The 20,020-nt window shown below is 48.3% G+C and overlaps 1 protein-coding gene and 1 non-coding gene across 2 annotated transcripts in view; one reads left to right on the top strand and one right to left on the bottom strand.

The window, feature by feature from the left end:
- Positions 1 to 20,020, bottom strand: part of pcsk2 (proprotein convertase subtilisin/kexin type 2) — an 82,761-nt gene that overhangs the window by 5,136 nt on the left and 57,605 nt on the right. The window contains exons 7-11 of the mRNA XM_078230383.1: positions 19,288 to 19,376; positions 17,336 to 17,511; positions 5,510 to 5,725; positions 4,944 to 5,044; positions 1,552 to 1,779 (exon numbers count right to left, since the gene is read on the bottom strand). Of these exons, the coding sequence (XP_078086509.1) occupies positions 1,552 to 1,779; positions 4,944 to 5,044; positions 5,510 to 5,725; positions 17,336 to 17,511; positions 19,288 to 19,376 (810 nt within the window). The remainder of the gene's footprint in view (positions 1 to 1,551; positions 1,780 to 4,943; positions 5,045 to 5,509; positions 5,726 to 17,335; positions 17,512 to 19,287; positions 19,377 to 20,020) is intronic.
- Positions 18,185 to 18,264, top strand: trnav-cac (transfer RNA valine (anticodon CAC)). The gene has a single exon. It is a non-coding gene; the product is annotated as a tRNA-Val (tRNA).

Genomic DNA, 20,020 nt, shown 5'->3' with positions numbered 1-20,020 from the left:
TGAAATCTCCATTAGACTGTCATCAAATATCCTAGTAAGAAGTCTCACAACACCAGGTTAAAGTCCAACAGGTTTATTTGGTAGCAAATACCATAAGCTTTCAGAGCGCTGCCCCTTCGTCAGATGGAGTGGATCCACTCCATCTGACGAAGGGGCAGCGCTCCGAAAGCTTATGGTATTTGCTACCAAATAAACCTGTTGGACTTTAACCTGGTGTTGTGAGACTTCTTACTGTGCTTACCCCAGTCCAACGCCGACATCTCCACATCATCAAATATCCTGACAGCTAAGAGTCACAGCCAAGAGTACCAGCGAGGTAACATATTTAACATTATAAATACATAACATCCCAGGGCTGAAATGGCTGCTACGAGAGGACACAGGTTTAAGGTGCTGGGGAGTAGGTACAGAGGAGATGTCAGGGGTAAGTTTTTCACTCAGAGGGTGGTGGGTGAGTGGAATCGGTTGCCATCAGTGGTGGTGGAGGCAAACTCGATAGGGTCTTTTAAGAGGCTTCTGGATGAGTACATGGGACTTAATAGGATTGAGGGTTATAGGTAAGCCAATATATAAGCCTAGGTAGGTAGGGACATGACCGGCGCAACTTCTGGGCCGAAGGGCCTGTTTGTGCTGTATTTTTTCTATGTTCTATAACACTGAATGCCCCTGATATCGCTCTGCACCCACTGCAACAGTGTGTGAGAAATGTTGGATTGCCATTGGGAAAAGTAATATCGTAAGTGATAAAATTGCAATTTTTTTTACAAAGTGCGTTCTAAGTTGAATAATTAAATACATTCAAATTCAGTTTTGGTGGAGTTAATCAGGCAACTGAGCTGGCCAGCAAACAGGGCAATCAATTTGTGCACAGCAAGCTCCAACACACAGCAGTGTGGTAGTGTCCAGAGAGTGTGAATTAATGGTGTTGATTGAGGGATAAATATTGGCCCCAGGACGTGGTGGAATCATTCCACTGCGGCACGGTGGCACAGTGGTTAGCACTGCTACCTCACAGCTCCAGGGACCCCGGAGTCGATTCCCGTCTTGGGTCACTGTCTGTGTGGAGTTTGCATGTTCTCACCGTGTCTGCGTGGGTTTCCTCCGGGTGCTCCGGTTTCCTCCCTCAGTCCAAAGATTTGCAGATTAGGTGTATTGGCCGTGCTAAATTGCCCCTGAATGCCCCAAGATGCGTAGGTTAGAGGGATTAGCGGGGAATGTGGAGCCATGGGAATAGGGCCTGGCTGAGATTGCTGTCGGTGCACACTCGAGGGGCTGAATGGCCTCCTTCTGCGCTGAAGGGCTTCTGTGATTTTTTGAAATACCACTGGATCTTTTACATCTACATCAGAGGGCAGATAGGATCTCGATTTAATGTCTCACCCAAAAGACAGCATCTCCAACAGTGCAGCACTCCTTCAGTACTGCACTGGGAGTATCAGCATTGATTATTGTGCAAAAGGCCTGGAGAAGGTGTTTCCTGTCCCGATGCAATTTTATGTTCTCCAGGAGAAATATCAGGTACGTCACAGAATTATGCAAGTTACTACTTACTGCGGCTCTTGAACTGATCCTCCAACGCAGTGGAATCTTTCAGGAACTGTCTTCCAGTCTTTGGCCATTTTAACCATGCCTCCGGCATCCAGCACTCCGTAACCAAAGAGGTGATTAAACTCCAGACCCACACCGTTCCTCCTCCACTTGTGGACCTCATCGTGAAGCTGGTTGCGTTTGGAGGTCAGGACAGTCAGATGTTGCATGTCTCGCCATGTGAGGGTGGGACTGAGAATCAGAAGTTGGATAAAGAGAGGGAAGATCTGTGTGAGTTTTCACAGATGTTGTTGGCTTTGCAAGACTGAGAAACGTCTTAAAGAAATGTAAAACTCTTTAACTGTACACAATACACACTTTTTTCACTTTATTTTCCCTTTTGTAGTGAATTTTGTGTCAGAGTGACCCCCGGTTTACGGTGATTCAGAAAATTGTCAGTACAAAGCACACTTCTGAAATTTGGGTTGAAAAGCATCAGCGCTGATATCCCAGTCTCCCACAGAGTATCTTACTCAGGCTCTCTCCCCCGCCCTATCCCTGTAACCCCACACATTTACCATGGTCAATCCACCTAACCTACACATCCTTGGACCGTGGGAGGAAACCGGAGCACCCGGAGGAAACCCACGCAGACACGGGGAGAATGCTCCGCTTTCCTCCCACAGTCCAAAGACTGGGGACCTGGCTTCAATTCTGGCCTTGGGTGACTGTCTGTGTGGAGTTTGCACATTCTCCCCATGTCTGCATGGGTTTCCTTTGGGTGTTCCAGTTTCCTCCCACAGTCCGAAGATATTAGGTGGATTGGCCATGCTAAATTGCTCCTCAGTGTCCCAAGATGAGTAAATTAGGGGGGATTAGCCATGGTAAATGTGCAGGGTTATGGGGAAAGGGTGAGGGAGAGGGCCCAAGTAAGATACCCTGTTGGAGAATAGGTGCAGACTCGATGGGCCGAATGGTCTCTTCTGCACTGTGAGGATTCTATGTCCGGAATCTGACCACCGTTCACGCCAGTGGGATATTCCCATCTCGCTACAGCGAATGGAGATTTGGCTGGGTGCCAAATTCTCCGACCTCACTGCAGCGGGAGTGTGGCGTAAACACCCAACAACACAGTAGCACCACACATGGGGTTATGAGATAGGGCCTGTGTGGGATGCTCTGTTGGAAAGCTGGTGCAGATTCGATGGGCCAAATGGCCTCCTTCTGCATTGTCGGGATTCTATGATTCTATGACCCAACCCACCCCACCCCCACACTAAGGCATGCCCTGACCCCGCCTCGCCCTCCCAACTCCAAACTGAACCAATTGCCTGGATCTTGAGGTAAGAATGTATGATCAGATTGGCAATCCCACTCAGTTGCCACTTCATTGGCAGTTACGGCCCTCTTTAGAACATAGAACATAGAAAAGCTACAGCGCAAACAGGCCCTTCGGCCCACAAGTTGCGCCGAACATGTCCCTACCTACTAGGCTTACCTATAACCCTCTAACTTGCCAACCCATCCTCCCACTTCCTCATCCAGGCCATTTATAAAAATCACAAAGAGCAAGGGTCCCAGAACAGATCCCTGGGGCACTCCACTGGTGACCGACCTCCATGCTGAAAAAGACCCATCTACAACCACTCTTTGCCTTCTGTGGGCAAGCCAGTTCTGAATCCACAAGGCAATGTCCCCTTGTATCCCATGCCCCTTCGCTTTCTCAATAAGCCTTGCATGGGGCACCTTATCAAACACCTTGCTGAAATCCATATAAACTACATCTATTGCTCTTCCCTCATCTATGTGTCTAGTTACATCTTCAAAAAATTCAATTAGGCTCGTAAGGCATGATCTGCCTTGGACAAAGCCGTGCTGGCTATTTCTGATCATACTATTCCTCTCCAGATGTTCATAAATCCTGCCTCTCAGGATCTTATCCATCAACTTACCAACCACTGAGGTTAGACTCACTGGTCTATAATTTCCCGGGCTATCTCTTCTCCCTTTCTTGAATAACGGAACCACATCCGCAATCCTCCAATCCACCGGCACCTCTCCCGTCTCCACTGATGACGCAAAGATCATCACCAGAGGCGCAGCAATCTCTTCCCTCGCCTCTCACAGTAACCTGGGGTACATCCCATCTGGTCCCAGCGACTTATCCAACTTGATGCTTTTCAAAAGCTCCAATACATCCTTTTTCCTAACGTCCACATGCTCAATCTTCTCAGTCCACTGCAAGTCTGCACTGCAACTACCAAGATCCTTTTGCACTGAAGCAAAGTATTCATTGAGTACCTCTGCGATTTCTACCGGTTCTATACAGACTTTCCCACCGTCACATTTGATAGGTCCTACTCCTTCACATCTTATCTTCTTGCTCTTAATATACTTGTAGAATGCCTTGGGGTTTTCCTTTATCCTGTCTGCCAAGGCCTTCTCATGACCCCTTCTTGCTCTTCTAATTTCCCTCTTAAGTTCCTTTCTTCTAGTCATATACTCTTCTAGATTTCTAACATTACCTAGCTCCCTGAAACTTTTGTAGGCTTTTCTTTTCTTCTTGACTAAATTCATTCCAGCTTTCATGCACCATGGTTCCTGTGACCTACCATAACTCCCCTGTCTCATTGGAACATTGCCGTGCAGAGCTCCAGACAAATTTTCCTTGAAAATTTGCCACATCTTTAGTTTATTTTAGCTTGCTCTTTCACAAACTATGACACAAGATGGACCCGAAAGCATTTAGGGACTAATCTAATATCCACAGAATATAAAGTTTGGTTATACAGAATCGTAGAAAGTTTCTAGTACAGAATGAGGCCACTCCACCCATCATAGAATCCCTACAGTGCAGAAAGAGGCCATTCAGGCCATCGAGCCTGCAGCAACAATAATCCCATCCTATCCCCATAACCCCACATATTTACCCTGCTAATCCCCCAGACACTAAGGGGCAATTTAGCATGGCCAATCAACCTAACCTGCACATCTTTGGACTGTGGGAGGAAACCCAAGCAGACACGGGAGAAACTCCACACAGTCACCTGAGGCTGGAATTGAACTCAGGTCCCTAGCGCTGTGAGGCAGCAGTGCTAACCACTGTGCCACTGTCTCTATGCAGGCTGAACCCGCCCCCCGCCCTCCTCAGCCCCGCATCCCCCCTCAGCCCAATCCCACTTTCCAGCATTTGGCCCATAGCTTTGTAACTTCGGGCACTTGAGGTCCAAATCCAGACACCATAGAAACAAGTTGTGGGTTTCTGTCTCAGTTATTCCTTCGGGCAGTGAGTTCTAGATCCCCCCCCACCCCCCCCCCCCGCCCGCCCCCAACATAACCCTCTGGGTGAAAACAGGATATGGTCAGGATTCCGACAGCAGTAGCAGAATGATTGCAGTGAAATATTTCATACGTACTTGGCTTCCAGAGCCAAGGCAAAGACACCAGCTGCCTCTGGCGCAGCAGCGGATGTCCCAGAGTGACGGAGGGTACAGTTCCCGTACAAATCAGTCGTCGCCTTTAAATGAAGCAATTGGAGAGAAGAGATCATTAGTTCATTTATTTAATTAAAGAGCTTCTCTGTTGGCACGCGGGAGGATGGAACGGCCACACCAATTACACAAATCACCCAATGACGGTCGCCGCATCATCAACCCTCGTGTGTTTTGAAATCAGCCCCAACACAAAGGGACAGCTGCCCGCCTGGCATGACCTTAGGCATGATGTGGAGATGCCGGCGTTGGACTGGGGTAAACACAGTAAGAAGTTTAACAACACCAGGTGAAAGTCCAACAGGTTTATTTGGTAGCAAAAGCCACACAAGCTTTCGGAGCTCTTAGCCCCTTCTTCAGGTGGGACTGAGGGTTCCTCACCTGAAGAAGGGGCTAAGAGCTCCGAAAGCTTGTGTGGCTTTTGCTACCAAATAAACCTGTTGGACTTTAACCTGGTGTTGATGACCTTAGGCGACAGTATCACCGCTCACCACGCCGGCTTCCGGGTTCCTCTTCCTGCCGTTGCTGAACGTAGAGGCAAGGGTTGAGGAGCAGCTTTCGTCGTACAGCGCCGTCCTCCCGTCGTTGATTGCCGAGTTAATGGATATGGTCCACATGCTCGATGCATAACCGTCGCAGTTGCAGTCATCGTAGCTGCCCCCGTCCCCAGAGGCCCACACGTAGATGCTTCCCTTTCCATTCCGACCCTGCAACAGAAAATTAATCTGTCAAATAAACTGATCTGCTTTCACGGGGAAGCGTTACTCATGACAGAAAGCGCCACATGGAGAGCGACATTTCAGCGCATGGCAGGACACCTCTATATTCACTGGAAATAAATCTATTTTCAGAACAGACATTAAACTGGGGCCCTGTCTTCCCTCTCAGGTGGCAATAAAATAATCCCATTACCACCATCTGGAAGAAGAGAGAGCAGGGACATTCCCCCCAGTGTCCGAGCCAATTGTTAACCCTCAGTCCGCAGCACAAAAATCAATTCTCTGCTCAGTATCATATTGCTGCCTGTGGGGGCTTGCTGTGCACAGATTGGTTGCCCCATTTTCCAACTCTGCAGCAGTGACGATATTCAGAAAGTATTTCATTGGCTGTGAACCACTTCTGGACATCCTGCGGTTGTGAATGGTGCTATATAAATGCAAGTTGTTCCTTCTTTGCCATGACATGTAATCTTGCTGCGTTGGGAGTGGCACAGAAGCAATGGTGACAATGATCATTAGTAAGACCATAAGATACAGGAGCACAATTAGGCCACTCGGCCCATCGAGTCTACTCTGCTCAATACGTTTCTCAACCCCGTTCTCCCTCCTTTATTAGTAAGAGGTTTGGTGAGAACATTTACAAGAGAACAGAGATTGTCTGATTCACTGCGGTCAATGCCTTCAATCCCCCATGTAATTGGAGCTCATAGAAGTTCCACAGTGCAGAAGGAGGCCATTCGGCCCATCGAGTCTGCACCGACCACAATCCCATCCAGCCCCTAACCCAGTAACCCCATACATTTACCCTGCTAATCCCCCTGTCACTAAGGGTCAATCGAGCATGGCCAATCCATCTAATCCGCACATATTTGGACTGTGGGAGGAAACCGGAGCATCGGAGGAAACCCACGCAGACACGGGGAGAATGTGCAAACTCCACACAGACAGTGACCCGAGGCCGGAATTGAACCCGGGTCCCAGGTGCTGTGAGGCAGCAGTGCTAACCACTGTGCCACCGTGCCGCCGCTCATACGTAATAAGTTCTGGCACTTTCTATGTCAATGCTTGAGCCTGCACTCTCCGTCCGCAAGATCAGCGGCGGAGCTCAAGATCCGACGAAACCCGGAAATGGGGAATCTCGCCAGCGTAATTAGTGAGAACCTGATCTACATTCATTAATTTTAATCAATTTCAATCTAATTACAGAGCTCCTTCACCAAATCTTCCCCCCTCACTGGATTTCTGTACCGTGCCAACATGACGCGGCGTGGTTTACAACACATTCACCACCCCCCTCCCCCCCACCGAGGGTGCAAAGGTCACACAGCTCCTGGATCTTGGCCTCTTTTAAGGTGCTCCTGGATCTTGGTGTGATCTGGATTTCGGGCTTTGATTCAAGGGATGTGGTTGTAAATCATAGAATCATAGAATCCCTGCAGAAGGAGGCCATTCGGCCCATCGAGTCTGCACCGACCACAATCCCACCCAGGCCCTATTTCCATAACCCCTTGCATTTACCCTAGCTAGTCGCCCTGACACTAAGAGGCAATTTAACATGGCCAATCAACCCAATCCGCACATCTTTGGAGTGTGGGAGGAAACTGGAGCACCCGGAGGAAACCCACGCAGACACGGTGAGAATGTGCAAACCCCACACAGACAGTGACCCATGCCAGGAATCGAACCCGGGTCCCTGGCACTGTGAGGCAGCAGTGCTCACCACTGTGTCACAGTGCCGCCCCAAAATGTAGGGACTGTGGCAGTGAATTGGTGCACAGCAAGATCCCACAAACACCAAAGACATAGAATCATAGAATCCCTATAGTGCAGAAGGAGGCCATTCGGCCCATTGAGTGTGCACCAACCACAATCCCACCCAGGCCCTATCCCCATAACCCCATGCATTTACCCTGCTAATCCCCCTGACATTAGAGTCAATTTAGCATGGCCAATCCACCTAACCCACACATCTTTGGACATCATAGGTGCCCGGCCCACGATGTTTTAAAAATGTTGACTGAGGCCAAGGCATGGAAGCACGGATCCCGACACCCCCACCCCCCCAGAACTTCCAATCGGGACCATGGCTGGGATCTATAACACACAGTAAGAGTTTTAACAACACCAGGTTAAAGTCCAACAGGTTTATTTGGTAGCAAATGCCATTAGCATTTGCTACCAAATAAACCTGTTGGACTTTAACCTGGTGTTGTTAAAACTCTTGCTGTGTTTACCCCAGTCCAACGCCGGCATCTCCACATCATCTATAACACATCCAGCAGAGAGAGCAGCCTGTTCACATCTCACCTGAACTGGAGCTTGAAGACGTAAGCTTGAGGCTGAGAGATAAGATTGCGACCCCTGATAAAGGGATTATGCTACCAGGTCAGGTAGCAGCAAAGAACAGGAGGTAGAACATCCAATCTCTGACACAGTTGGAATATTGTGAGCAATTTTGGGCCCTGTATCTAAGGAAGGATGTGCTGGCTTTTGAGAGGGTCCAGAGGAGGTTCACAAGAATGATCCCGGCAATGAAAGGCTTGACGTATGAGGAGTGTTTGAAGACTGTGGGTCTGTACTCGATGGAGTTTAGAAGGATGAAATCATAGAAATCATAGAAACCCTACAATGCAGAAAGAGGCCATTTGGCCCATCGAGTCTGCACCGACCACAATCCCACCCAGGCCCTACCCCCATATCCCTACATATTTTACCCGCTAATCCCTCTAATCTACGCATCCCAGGACACTAAGGGGCAATTTTAGCATGGCCTATCAACCTAATCCGCACATCTTTGGACTGTGAGAGGAACCGGAGCACCCGGAGGAAACCCACGCAGGCACAAGGAGAATGTGCAAACTTCACACAGACAGTGACCCAAGGCGGGAATCAAACCCAGGTCCCTGGAGCTATGAAGCAGCAGTGCTAACCACTGTGCTACCATGGTAGGGGGGATGGTGGTAGGGTAGTGCTAACCACTGTGCTACCAATGAGGGGGGAATCTCATTGAAATTTACCGAATACTGAAAGACCTGGATAGAGTGGATGTGGGGAAGATGTTTCCATGAGTGGGAGAGACTCAGATCCGAGGGCCCAGCCTCAGAGTAAAGTAACGACCCTTTAGAACCGAGATGAGGAGGAATTTCTTCAGCCTGAGGGTGGTGAATCTGTGGGACTCATTGCCACAGAAGGCTGTGGAGGCCAGGTCATTGAGTGTATTTAAGACAGAGTTAAATAGGTTCTTGAGGGGATCAAAGGTTGCGGAGAGAAGGCAGGAGAATGGGGTTGAGAAACCTATCAGCCATGATAGAATGGCGGAGCAGACTAGATGGGCCGAATGGCCTAATTCTGCTCCTGTATCTTATGATCTGACAGTTAAGCTGCTGCATGAACCCTGGTTCCATTAACAGCAAGGCAGCTGAGCAAAGATGAAGAAATATTGTTCAATTGACAGGAACCAACCACAAAAAGCACAAATAGATTTCTGTTGCATAATTATTTTATTTATGGCTATGCTTATTTGTGTGAGGGAAAGCAATTAGAGGAGTGAATCAGCCCTGCCAAGAGAGATTCCCCGGTGACTCAGCAGGTAATTCTATCATGTTGTTTGAAACATGAGAATATTAACTCTCCCACCTACCAGAAACCAGATCGTGAGTGGAGATGGGGGAGCGAGGGGTTTTGGAGAGGGGGTGGTGAGGGGCAGGGAGGGGGCAAGTGAAAACATATACAGTATCCTGGTATGGAGGGTATTAGCCATGAGGAGAGATTGAATAAACTGGGATTGTTCTCCCTGGAAAGATGGAGGCTGAGGGGCGACCTGATAGGCGTTTATAAAATTATGGAGGGTACAGATTGGGTGAACAGTTGGAAGCTTTTTCCCAGGGCAGAAGTGACAATTACAAGGGGGCACAAGTTCAAGATAAGGGGGGAAAGGTTCGGTGGAGATGTGCGGGGGAAGTTTTTTACACAGAGGGTGGTGGGGGCCTGGAATGCACTGCCAAGTGAGGTGGTTGAGGCAGATACATTAGTGACACTTCAGATTTATCTGGATGGACACATCAACAGGCGGGGAATAGAGGGATACAGGAGGTTGGTCTAAGTAGGACAACATGATCGACGCAAGCTTGGAGGGTCAAAGGGCCTGTTCCTGTGCTGTGCTGTTCTTTGTTCTTTGTTCTAGTAGGCCATTCAGTCCTTCAAGCCTGTTCCGCCATTCAACAAGAGCGTGGCTGACCTTCCACCTCAACTCTACTTTTCTGTCCTATCCACATATCCCACAATTCCCCACGTGTCCGAGAAAGTCTTGAAAATTCAAGAACTGCAACTCCACAGTGCCCAGGGGTAGCAAATTCCAAAGATTCACAAGCCTCTGAATGAAAATATTTCCCTTCCTCTCAGTTCTAAGTTCCTTATGCGTAGACCTACCTCAACACTACCATAGTCGGAAACGCACCAGCCAATTTGCACTCAGCAAGTTTAAAGTTTATTTATTGGTGTCACAAGAAGGCTTGCATTAACACTGCAATGAAGTTATTGTGAAAATCCCCTAGTTGCCACACTCCGGTGCCTGTTTGGGTACACTGAGGGGCAATTTAGCATGGCCAGTACACCTAACCAGCACGCCTTTCGGACTGTGGGAGGCAACTGGAGCACCTGGAAGAAACCCACACAGGCATGGGGAAGAACGTACAAACCCCACACAGACAGTGACCCAAACCGGAAATCGAACCTGGGTCCCTGGCGCTGTGAGGCAGCAGTGCTAACCACTATGCCACCGTGCTGCCCTCTGTGCCACGCTAAGCAAGCTCTCACAAACGGCTGATAATGACCAGGATAATCTAGGTTAGTGGTATTGGTTGATATTGGGTTATTATAGGCTAGATCCAGGTCGGCACTCCACTTTGTTCTGAGATTACACCTGGATGCCAGGATTCTGTGTAAAGAATAGTCACCGAGGTGAAGTGCCAATGGGGAATCAGGGTCCAAGGAACAATGTTCCAAGAGGAGCCACCTTCCTCAGGGAAAAGAGGATTAGAAGAGGGAAACAGGAAACAGGAAGGTGTACTACAGGCCCCCCAACAGCCCAAGGGAAGTGGAAGAACGGATATGTCAGGAGATACTGGATAGGTGCAGGAAAAATAGGGTTGTTGTAGTGGGAGACTTCAAGTTCCCTGGTATAGACTGGAAATCGCTGAGAGCAGGGACTCTGAATGGGGAGGAATTTGTAAAATGCATACAGGAGGGTTCTTTGGAACAATATGTAGATAGCCCGACCAGAGAGGGGGCTATACTGGACCTCGTACTGGGGAATGAGCCCGGTCAGGTCTTCAAAGTTTCGGTAGGGGAACATGTGGCAAATAGTGACCACAATTCTGTTAGCTTTAGGATAGTGATGGAAAAGGATGAGTGGTGTCCCAAGGGTAAGGTGTTGCATTGGGGGAAGGCTAACTTTAGTGGGATTAGGCAGAAATTGGCAGCTCTTGACTGGGAGAGGCTGTTTGAGGGTAAATCCACATCTGGCATGTGGGAGTCTTTTAAGGAACAGTTGTTAGGGCTACAGGACAGGCATGTGCCTGTTAAAAAGAAGGATAGGAAGGGTAGGATTCGAGAACCGTGGATAACCAGGGAAATTGAGGGACTGGTCAAAAAGAAAAGAGAGGCGTATGGTAGGTCCAGGCAGCTAAAAACGGAGGGAACTCTGGAGGAGTACAAAGAAAGTAGGAAAGAACTCAAACGGGGAATTAGAAGAGCAAAAAGGGGTCACGAAATGTTCTTGGCAGACAGGATTAAGGAGAATCCCAAGGCATTTTATTCATATGTTAGGAACAAAAGGGTTGTCAGGGAAAAAATCGGACCTCTCAGGGACAAAAGTGGGGAATTACGCTTGGAGCCCAAAGAAGTAGGGGAGATCCTAAATGAATACTTTGCGTCGGTATTCACAAAGGAGAGGGATGTGTTGACTGGGTGTGTCTCGGAGGGGAGTGTTGAACCGTTGGAGAAAATCTCCATTACAAAGGAGGAAGTGTTAGGTTTGTTAGAGAATTTAAAGACTGACAAATCCCCAGGGCCTGATGGAATCTATCCAAGGCTGCTCAGGGAGACGAGAGATGAAATCGCTGGGCCTCCGACGCAAATCTTTGTCTCGTCACTGGACGCAGGTGAGGTCCCAGAGGATTGGAGGATAGCTAATGTGGTCCCGTTATTTAAGAAGGGTAGGAAGGATAACCCGGGTAATTATAGGCCGGTGAGCTTGACGTCCGTGGTGGGGAAGTTGTTGGAGAAGATTCTTAGAGATAGGGTGTATGCGCATTTAGAAAGGAATAAACTCATTAACGATAGTCAGCATGGTTTTGTGAGAGGGAGGTCATGCCTCACTAACCTGGTGGAGTTTTTTGAAGAAGTGACCAAAATGGTTGATGAGGGAAGGGCCGTGGATGTCATCTATATGGACTTCAGTAAAGCGTTTGACAAAGTCCCTCATGGTAGGCTGGTGAAAAAGGTTGGATCTCATGGGATAAAGGGGGAGGTGGCTAGATGGTTGGAGAACTGGCTTGGTCACAGAAGACAGAGGGTGGTAGTGGAAGGGTCTTTTTCCGGCTGGAGGCCTGTGACTAGTGGTGTTCCGCAGGGTTCTGTATTGGGACCTCTGCTGTTTGTGATTTATATAAATGATCTGGAAGAAGGTGTAACTGGGGTGATCAGTAAGTTTGCGGACGACACAAAATTGGCAGGACTTGCAGATAGTGAGGAGCATTGTCAGAAGCTACAGAAGGATATAGATAGGCTGGAAATTTGGGCAAAGAAATGGCAGATGGAGTTCAATCCTGATAAATGCGAAGTGATGCATTTTGGTAGAAATAATGTAGGGAGGAGCTATATGATAAATGGCAGAATCATAAAGGGTGTAGATACGCAGAGGAACCTGGGTGTGCAAGTCCACAGATCCTTGAAAGTGACGTCACAGGTGGAGAAGGTGGTGGAGAAGGCATAGACGGGGCATAGAGTATAAGAGTTGGGGTCTGATGTTGCAGATGTATAGAACGTTGGTTCGGCCGCATCTGGAATACTGCGCCCAGTTCTGGTCGCCACACTACCAGAAGGACGTGGAGGCTTTGGAGAGAGTACAGAGGAGGTTTACCAGGATGTTACCTGGTATGGAGGGGCTTAGTTATGAGGAGAGATTGGGTAAACTGGGGTTGTTCTCCCTGGAAAGACGGAGGATGAGGGGAGACTTAATACAGGTGTATAAAATTATGAAAGGCATAGATAGGGTGAACGGTGGGAAGCTTTTCCCCAGGTCGGTGGTGACGTTCACGAGGGGTCATAGGTTCAAGGTGAAGGGGGGGAGGTTTAACACAGATATCAGATGGACATATTTTACACAGAGGGTGGTGGGGGCCTGGAATGCGCTGCCAGGCAAGGTGGTGGAGTCGGACACACTGGGAACGTTTAAGACTTATCTAGACAGCCATATGAACGGAGTGGGAATGGAGGGATACAAAAGAATGGTCTAGTTTGGACCAGGGAGCGGTGCGGGCTTGGAGGGCCGAAGGGCCTGTTCCTGTGCTGTATTGTTCTTTGTTCTTTGTTCTTGGAAGGGAAATGAATTGGAAAAATCCCACCCCTGAGCTGCAAACATCAATATCCCTTTGATTATAATTTGTGACGACTCGGAGTGAGATCTCTAATCACAGTCACTTGTGTTAGAGACTCAAAACCCTTTACAAACTAGTCTGAATAGTTCAGACCTGGCACCACCACCACTGGCAAAACAAGGAAACCTTCAATCCCAATCAGTCTAGAAATGTCATCATGACGCACAGGTGAAAAGGCCAGTGTTTTCATCCAGCACTGAATCAAATCCCCGATTATTGTTAACATTGGAACATGAGACACACAAGCTAATCCTTTCTCACACATCGCAGCGTAGATTGTCGACAAACACTGTTCCGAACACACAGAGGCTCTGGTTCATTAGCTTGAGGTGCTAAGCCAGGGCTAACCAACAAATGAAAAGGTCCCTTGCACCCATGTTATACTGACGGACTTCCGTAAGTCAGATGCTTCACTCAACGTAAATACTAAATTAAAACGTGAAGACGTTTGCAATGTTTAAAAATCCAAACAAATCACCTTTGATTATGAGGATGGATTGGAGAAGTTGGGGTCGTTCTCCTTGGAGAAGAGAAGGTCGAGAAGAGATTTGATTGATGCAGCACCTCGCATTTATCCAGATTAAACTCCATCTGCCATTTCTGTGCCCAAGTCTCCAATCTATCGATATCCTGTTGCATCCTCTGACAATCTCTGACAGCTACGGATTTCCGTTCTCAAAAACACCCACCACTACTCTCTGCCCTCTACATCCAAGCCAGTTCTGCAACCGTCTAGCCAGCCCACCCCGAATCAAAATCATAAGAGGTCTCGACAGTGCAGGGAGACAGGGAGAAACGGTTCCAACAGGGTCGGAGGGTCCAGAGCCAGAGGCCACCGTCATGAGATGAATGACAAAGATAAACCCCAAATGGCGACAGGAAGTGGTTTCCCGTTTCCAGAGTAGTTTAGGATCTGGGACGTTCTGCCTGGGAGTGTGGTGGAGACCGATCCAATTGTGCTTTTCAAAAGGGAATTGGAAAAGCACCAAAGTGAAAACATTGTCAGGGTGGATGAGGCAGTGGGTTGAGCCAAGTTGCTCTTGCAGAGAACCCTGCCTGGGCTCAAGGCGCTGAAGGAACTCTGGTTGGGCTGTCTCTGTTCTATTATTGATACGCTGCAGGAAAGGATGTCCCGAGGCATGGTACATTGGGGAAACCATGCAGACGCTACGACAACGGATGAGTGAACACCGCTCGGCAATCACCAGGCAAGACTGTTCTCTTCCTGTGGGGGAGCACTTCAGCGGTCACGGGCATTCAGCCTTGGATCTTCAGGTAAGCGTTCTCCAAGGTGGCCTTCACAACAGACGACAGCGCAGAGTCGCTGAGCAGAAACTGATAGCCAAGTTCCGCACACATGAGGACAGCCTAAACCGGGATGTTGGATTTATGTCACATTATCAGTAACCCCCACAGCTTTCCCCCTGATCTTGCAGAATCTCACTAGCTGTTCTGTCTGGAGACAATACACATCTCTTTAACCTGTGTTGAATGCTCCCTCCACCCACATTGTCTGTACCTTTAAGACCTGGCTGGCTGTAGAGATTCGCATTCTAATTAGTATTCTGTAACTTGATTTCTGTGTCTGTGCACTGTTGGAGAACAGATAACCACTCCATCTGACGAAGGAGCCGTGCTCTGAAAGCTTATGGTATTTGCTACCAAATAAACCTGTTGGACTTTAACCTGGTGTTGTGAGACTTCTTACTATTATTGTTTGGCCATGCCTCTCTCTGTACAAACTAAAAGCAGCCCTCTTTAAAATACGTGAGGCCTCCAGGGATACATTAGCAGCCAGAATAGCAATTTAGGAGTTTTACACCTATTACTCTAATTGGATATGTATTTGAGAATGACTCACTTGCCAAGCTGTTGGAAACAAGCAGGGATGAAATTACACTGGACGGTGCTTTTGAAGAGGCTAGCACAGGTATGACAGGCCAAAGGGCCTCTGTCTGTGCTGGGAGATTCTGTAATGATTCCGTGGCACAATCACAGAGTTATTGTATTGGTTAAAAGGAGGTGCTGAGTGTTAGCAGAATTCCCATCAGCTACTAGTGGAATCAAAGGATTTCCCACTTCCTATTAATTCCCTGAATACCCTCTCCCCCATCTCCTCTCTCTTTCCCACACCTCTTTCATTGTTTTCCTGGCCTGTCCTCCTGATTCTCACACACCAGCTGTTGCTGTGGAACAATGACAGGGGAGTCGGGTTTTCTGTATGTCGATGCAATAATATCATGGGACTGGGTGTCACATGATCACAGATGTCACATGATCATTCTCCAGGAATGCCTCCAACCAGTGAAGGAACAGCGATATAGTTCCAAATCAGGGTGGTGTGTGGCTTGGAGGTAACATGCCGATGGTGCTGTCTCCCTATAACTGCTGCCCTCCTTCTGCTGGATGGTAGAGGTTGCAGTTTACATACTGCTATGTGTTGCAGTGCCACAGATTTCCGCAAATAAACATCATTCCGTGGCTGATACAAAACTCAGTGTCGTGTGGGCTTGGAATATCTGGCAGAACGCAATTTTCATCACATTTCGTTCTCTGCAGTTACCTCATCAACAACATGACCTGTTAATTTCCAGCTCTGCTTAATGTTTTAAAGTTTATTTATTAGTCACAAGTAGGCTTACAATAACACTGCAATGAAGTTACTGTGAAAATCCCCTAGTCGCCACACTCTGGCACCTGTTCGGGTACACTGAAGGAGAATTTAGCACGGCCAATGCACCGAAGCAGCACATAGAAATCATAGAAACCATAGAAATCATAGAAACCCTACAGTGCAGAAAGAGGCCATTCGGCCCATCGAGTCTGCACCGACCACAATCCCACCCAGGCCCTACCCCAATATCCCTACATATTTACCCACTAATCCCTCTAACCTACGCATCCCAGGACACTAAGGGGCAATTTTAGCATGGCCAATCAACCTAACCCGCACATCTTTGGACTGTGGGAGGAAACTGGAGCACCCGGAGGAAACCCACGCAGACACGAGGAGAATGTGCAAACTCCACACAGACAGTGACCCAAGCCGGGAATCGAACCTGGGTCCCTGGAGCTGTGAAGCAGCAGTGCTAACCACTGTGCTACCGTGCCGCCCACATCTTTCGGACTGCGGGAGGAAACCGGAGCACCCGGAGGAAATCCACGCAGACACGGGAAGAACGTGCAGACTCTGCACAGACAGTGACCCAAACCGGGAATTGAACCTGGGTCCCTGGCGCTGTGAGGCAGCAGTGCTAGCCAATGTGCCATCGTGCCCCCCCATGCGATTGTTAAACGACCAAATCATAGAACTAAAACATTTCAATCTAGAAAAAAAGGCATGGAGAGCAATATCCAACATGGGGTCTTTGAATCCAAGAATGCAACACCAATTCAGCCTATCACACTTCTGCCAGTAATATGGATGGCACAGTGGCACAGTGGTTAGCACTGATGCCTCACAGTGCCGGGACCTGGGTTCGATTCCCGGTTTGGGTCACTGTCTGTGTGGAGTTTGCACATTCTCCCCATGGGTTTCCTCCGGGTGCTCCGGTTTCCTCTCACAGTCCAAAGATGTGCGGGTTAGGTGCATTGGCCATGCTAAATTGTCCCTTAGTGTCAGGGGGACTAGCTAGAGTAAATGCATGGGGTTATGGTACCGGGGCCTGGGTGGGATTGTGTTCGGTGCAGACTCAATGGGCCGAATGGCCTCCTTCTGCACTGTAGGGAATTCTATGATTCTATACATGGGGTTACGGGGATGGGGCCTGGGTGGGATTGTTGTGTAGACTTGATGGGCCGAATGGCCTCCTTCTGCACCATAGGGAATCTATGGTAATCATCTATGATAATCGCCTTCTTCGTTCCCGTACTGGCTTAAACATGTCGCAAGAATGAGTTCCTGTACCTTCTCCAACACACCTCCCTCCACCTTCCTTACCTTATTAACACCATCAGCCATGGCCTGTAAGGTCAACTCACGAGGTCCATCCACTGTTTTGCCATCATCAGTTGGTCCCCAGCTCGCACTGTAGATATCGATAATCTGAGGCATGTGACTGATTGAAGAAGCTTCTATGATGTCAGTCATGAATGGCTGGTCCAACATTCGGATGCCTTTGGAAGATTGAGAGATCATTAACTTCAATCCCTTTCTTCATGTCGTAATTATAGTTCACTGGAAATAACGCTGGTTTGTTTTAATACAAATAGGCACTTTTTTCTAAACATCGTTTTACACTTAATTATTATACAGGATTTGATATTCAAAGGGATTTTGGTGTCCTTGTACTCCAATCATTGGAAGTCAAGATACAGGTGCCACAAGCAATCAGGAAGGTCGATGGTATATTAGCCTTAATCTACTCAATGCATTGCTGGATGGAATTTGTTGTCAGTTCTCACATGGTTTGTGGCAACTTAATGTCAGGATTTTCAAAATGTTTTTTTTATTCATTCGTGGGACATGGGCGTCGCTGGCTGGGTCAGCATTTATTGCCCATCCCTAGTTGCCCTTGAGAAGGTGGTGGTGAGCTGCCTTCTTGAATCGCTGCAGTCCATGTGCTGTGGGTTGACCCACAATGCCGTTAGGGAGGGAATTCCAGGATTTTGACCCAGCGACTGCAAAGGAACAGCCAATATATTTCCAAGTCAGGATGGTGAGTGGCTTGGAGGGGAACTTGCAGGTGGTGGTGTTCCCATGTATCTGCTGCCCTTGTCCTTCTGGATGGAAGTGGCCGTGGGTTTGAAAGGTGCTGTCTAAGGATCTTTGGCGAATTGCCATAGGTCAGCTCTAATTGTCTGTAGTGTAGTGGTTATCACGTTCGCCTCACATGCGAAAGGTCCCCGGTTCGAAACCGGGCAGGAGCACTGTTGGATCTTTCTCATTAAGCGTGAGCGAAGTCTGCATAATTGAGTGGCACGGTGGCACAGTGGTTAGCACTGCTGCTTCACAGCGCCAGGGACCCGGGTTCGATTCCCGGCTTAGGTCACTGTCTGTGTGGAGTTTGCACAATCTCCCTGTGTCTGCGTGGGTTTTCTCCGGGTGCTCCGGTTTCCTCCCACACTCCAAAGATGTGCGGGTTAGGTGGATTGGCCATACTAAATTGCCCCTTAGTGTTAGGGGGACTAGCTAGGGTAAATGCATGGGGTGATGAGGATAGGGCCTGGGTGGGATTGTGGTCGATGCAGATTCGATGGACTGAATGGCCTCCTTCTGCACTGTAGGGATTCTATGATCAATGATCTATGATCTAGGTCATATCTAACAGGCAGATTCTGCAACAAATGAATTACTATCCCCATCTACCAAGCACTCAAAATCCAGTTATGTCAGGGATGGGGGTCAGAATTTTACTGTCCCGTCTGCCATGGGAATCGGAGCTGGTGCGGGGTCAGACCATGGAAAGGTCTGCTGACCTTGGGCGCGATTTTCCGGTTTCGGGACGAGTGAGGCTGGAAAATCCCGCTGTAGATCTCACAGCAGTTCAGGTCGGAGTAGGTAGGGATTCTATGGCCAGAATCTGACCACCGTTCACACCAGCGGGATATTCCCATCTCGCTGCAGCGAACGGAGATTTGGCTGGGTGCCAAATTCACCAACCTCGCCGCAGCAGGAGCCTGGTGTGAAAGGCAGTAAGATTGCGTCCAACACTGACAAGAAGAGGATGCATTTCTTTGGCAATTTCAATCCCAACGGGTTTCATCTGGGAGTAATCAAACAGAAAATAAATTAACATCGTCTTTCAGGAGTGACAGTTTTTGTAAAAAGAACATTGTTTTTCTTATTATCTAATTTCGATTCACATTTGTAAAATACAGTGGATATTTCTGCTCCTCCATCGTCTCATTGCTATTGTTAACTCTTAGCGTGGTGTTAAGGAGATGCCGTACCTGCTACTCTTGATGAGTAAGCCACCCCCACACCACATATGTTGTTATTGGCAGCGGCAGATACTTCGCCAGCGCACCTGGTCCCGTGGCTGCAGAAGGAAAGTTCCACAATCGTCAGACAATAAAAAAAACACTCAAATGATTTTTCTTTTAATTCATTCAGAGGAAGTGGACATCGCTGGTAAGACCGATATTTATTACCCATCCCTGGTTGCCTTTGAGTAGGTGGTAAGCTGCCATATTGACAGCTGGGTGTTTTGCTGGGTCCATTTTAGAGTCACCCACATTGCTGTGGCTCTGGAGTCAGATGTAGGCCAGACCCAGGTAAGGACAGCAGATTTCCTTCCCTAAAGGACATTAGTGAACCAGATGGGATTTTTTAACAGTAATTCATTAGTTTCACGGTCAGTATTACTGACACTAGTTATTCCAAATTTATTCAATTGACCTAATTTACTGTGGTGAGATTTGAACTCATGTCACTGCATTATTAATCTGAGCCGATGGAATTACTACTAATCCAGTCACATAACCACTATGCTCCCATTCCAAACTAGCCAACACGGTAGCACAGTGGTTAGCACTGCCGTCTCACAGCGCTAGGGACTCGGGTTCGATTCTCAGCTTGGTCACTGTCTGTGTGGAGTTTGCACGTTCTTCCCATGTCTGCGTGGGTTTCCTCCGGGCGCTCTGGTTTCCTCCCACAGTCCAAAGATGTGTAGGTTAGGTTGAT

This window comes from Mustelus asterias, chromosome 15, assembly GCF_964213995.1.
Source record: "Mustelus asterias chromosome 15, sMusAst1.hap1.1, whole genome shotgun sequence".
In the NCBI taxonomy this organism is placed as follows: Eukaryota; Metazoa; Chordata; class Chondrichthyes; order Carcharhiniformes; family Triakidae; genus Mustelus; species Mustelus asterias.
Note: the sequence above shows the minus strand (reverse complement) of the source record. Positions and strands in the feature narration are given on the sequence as shown.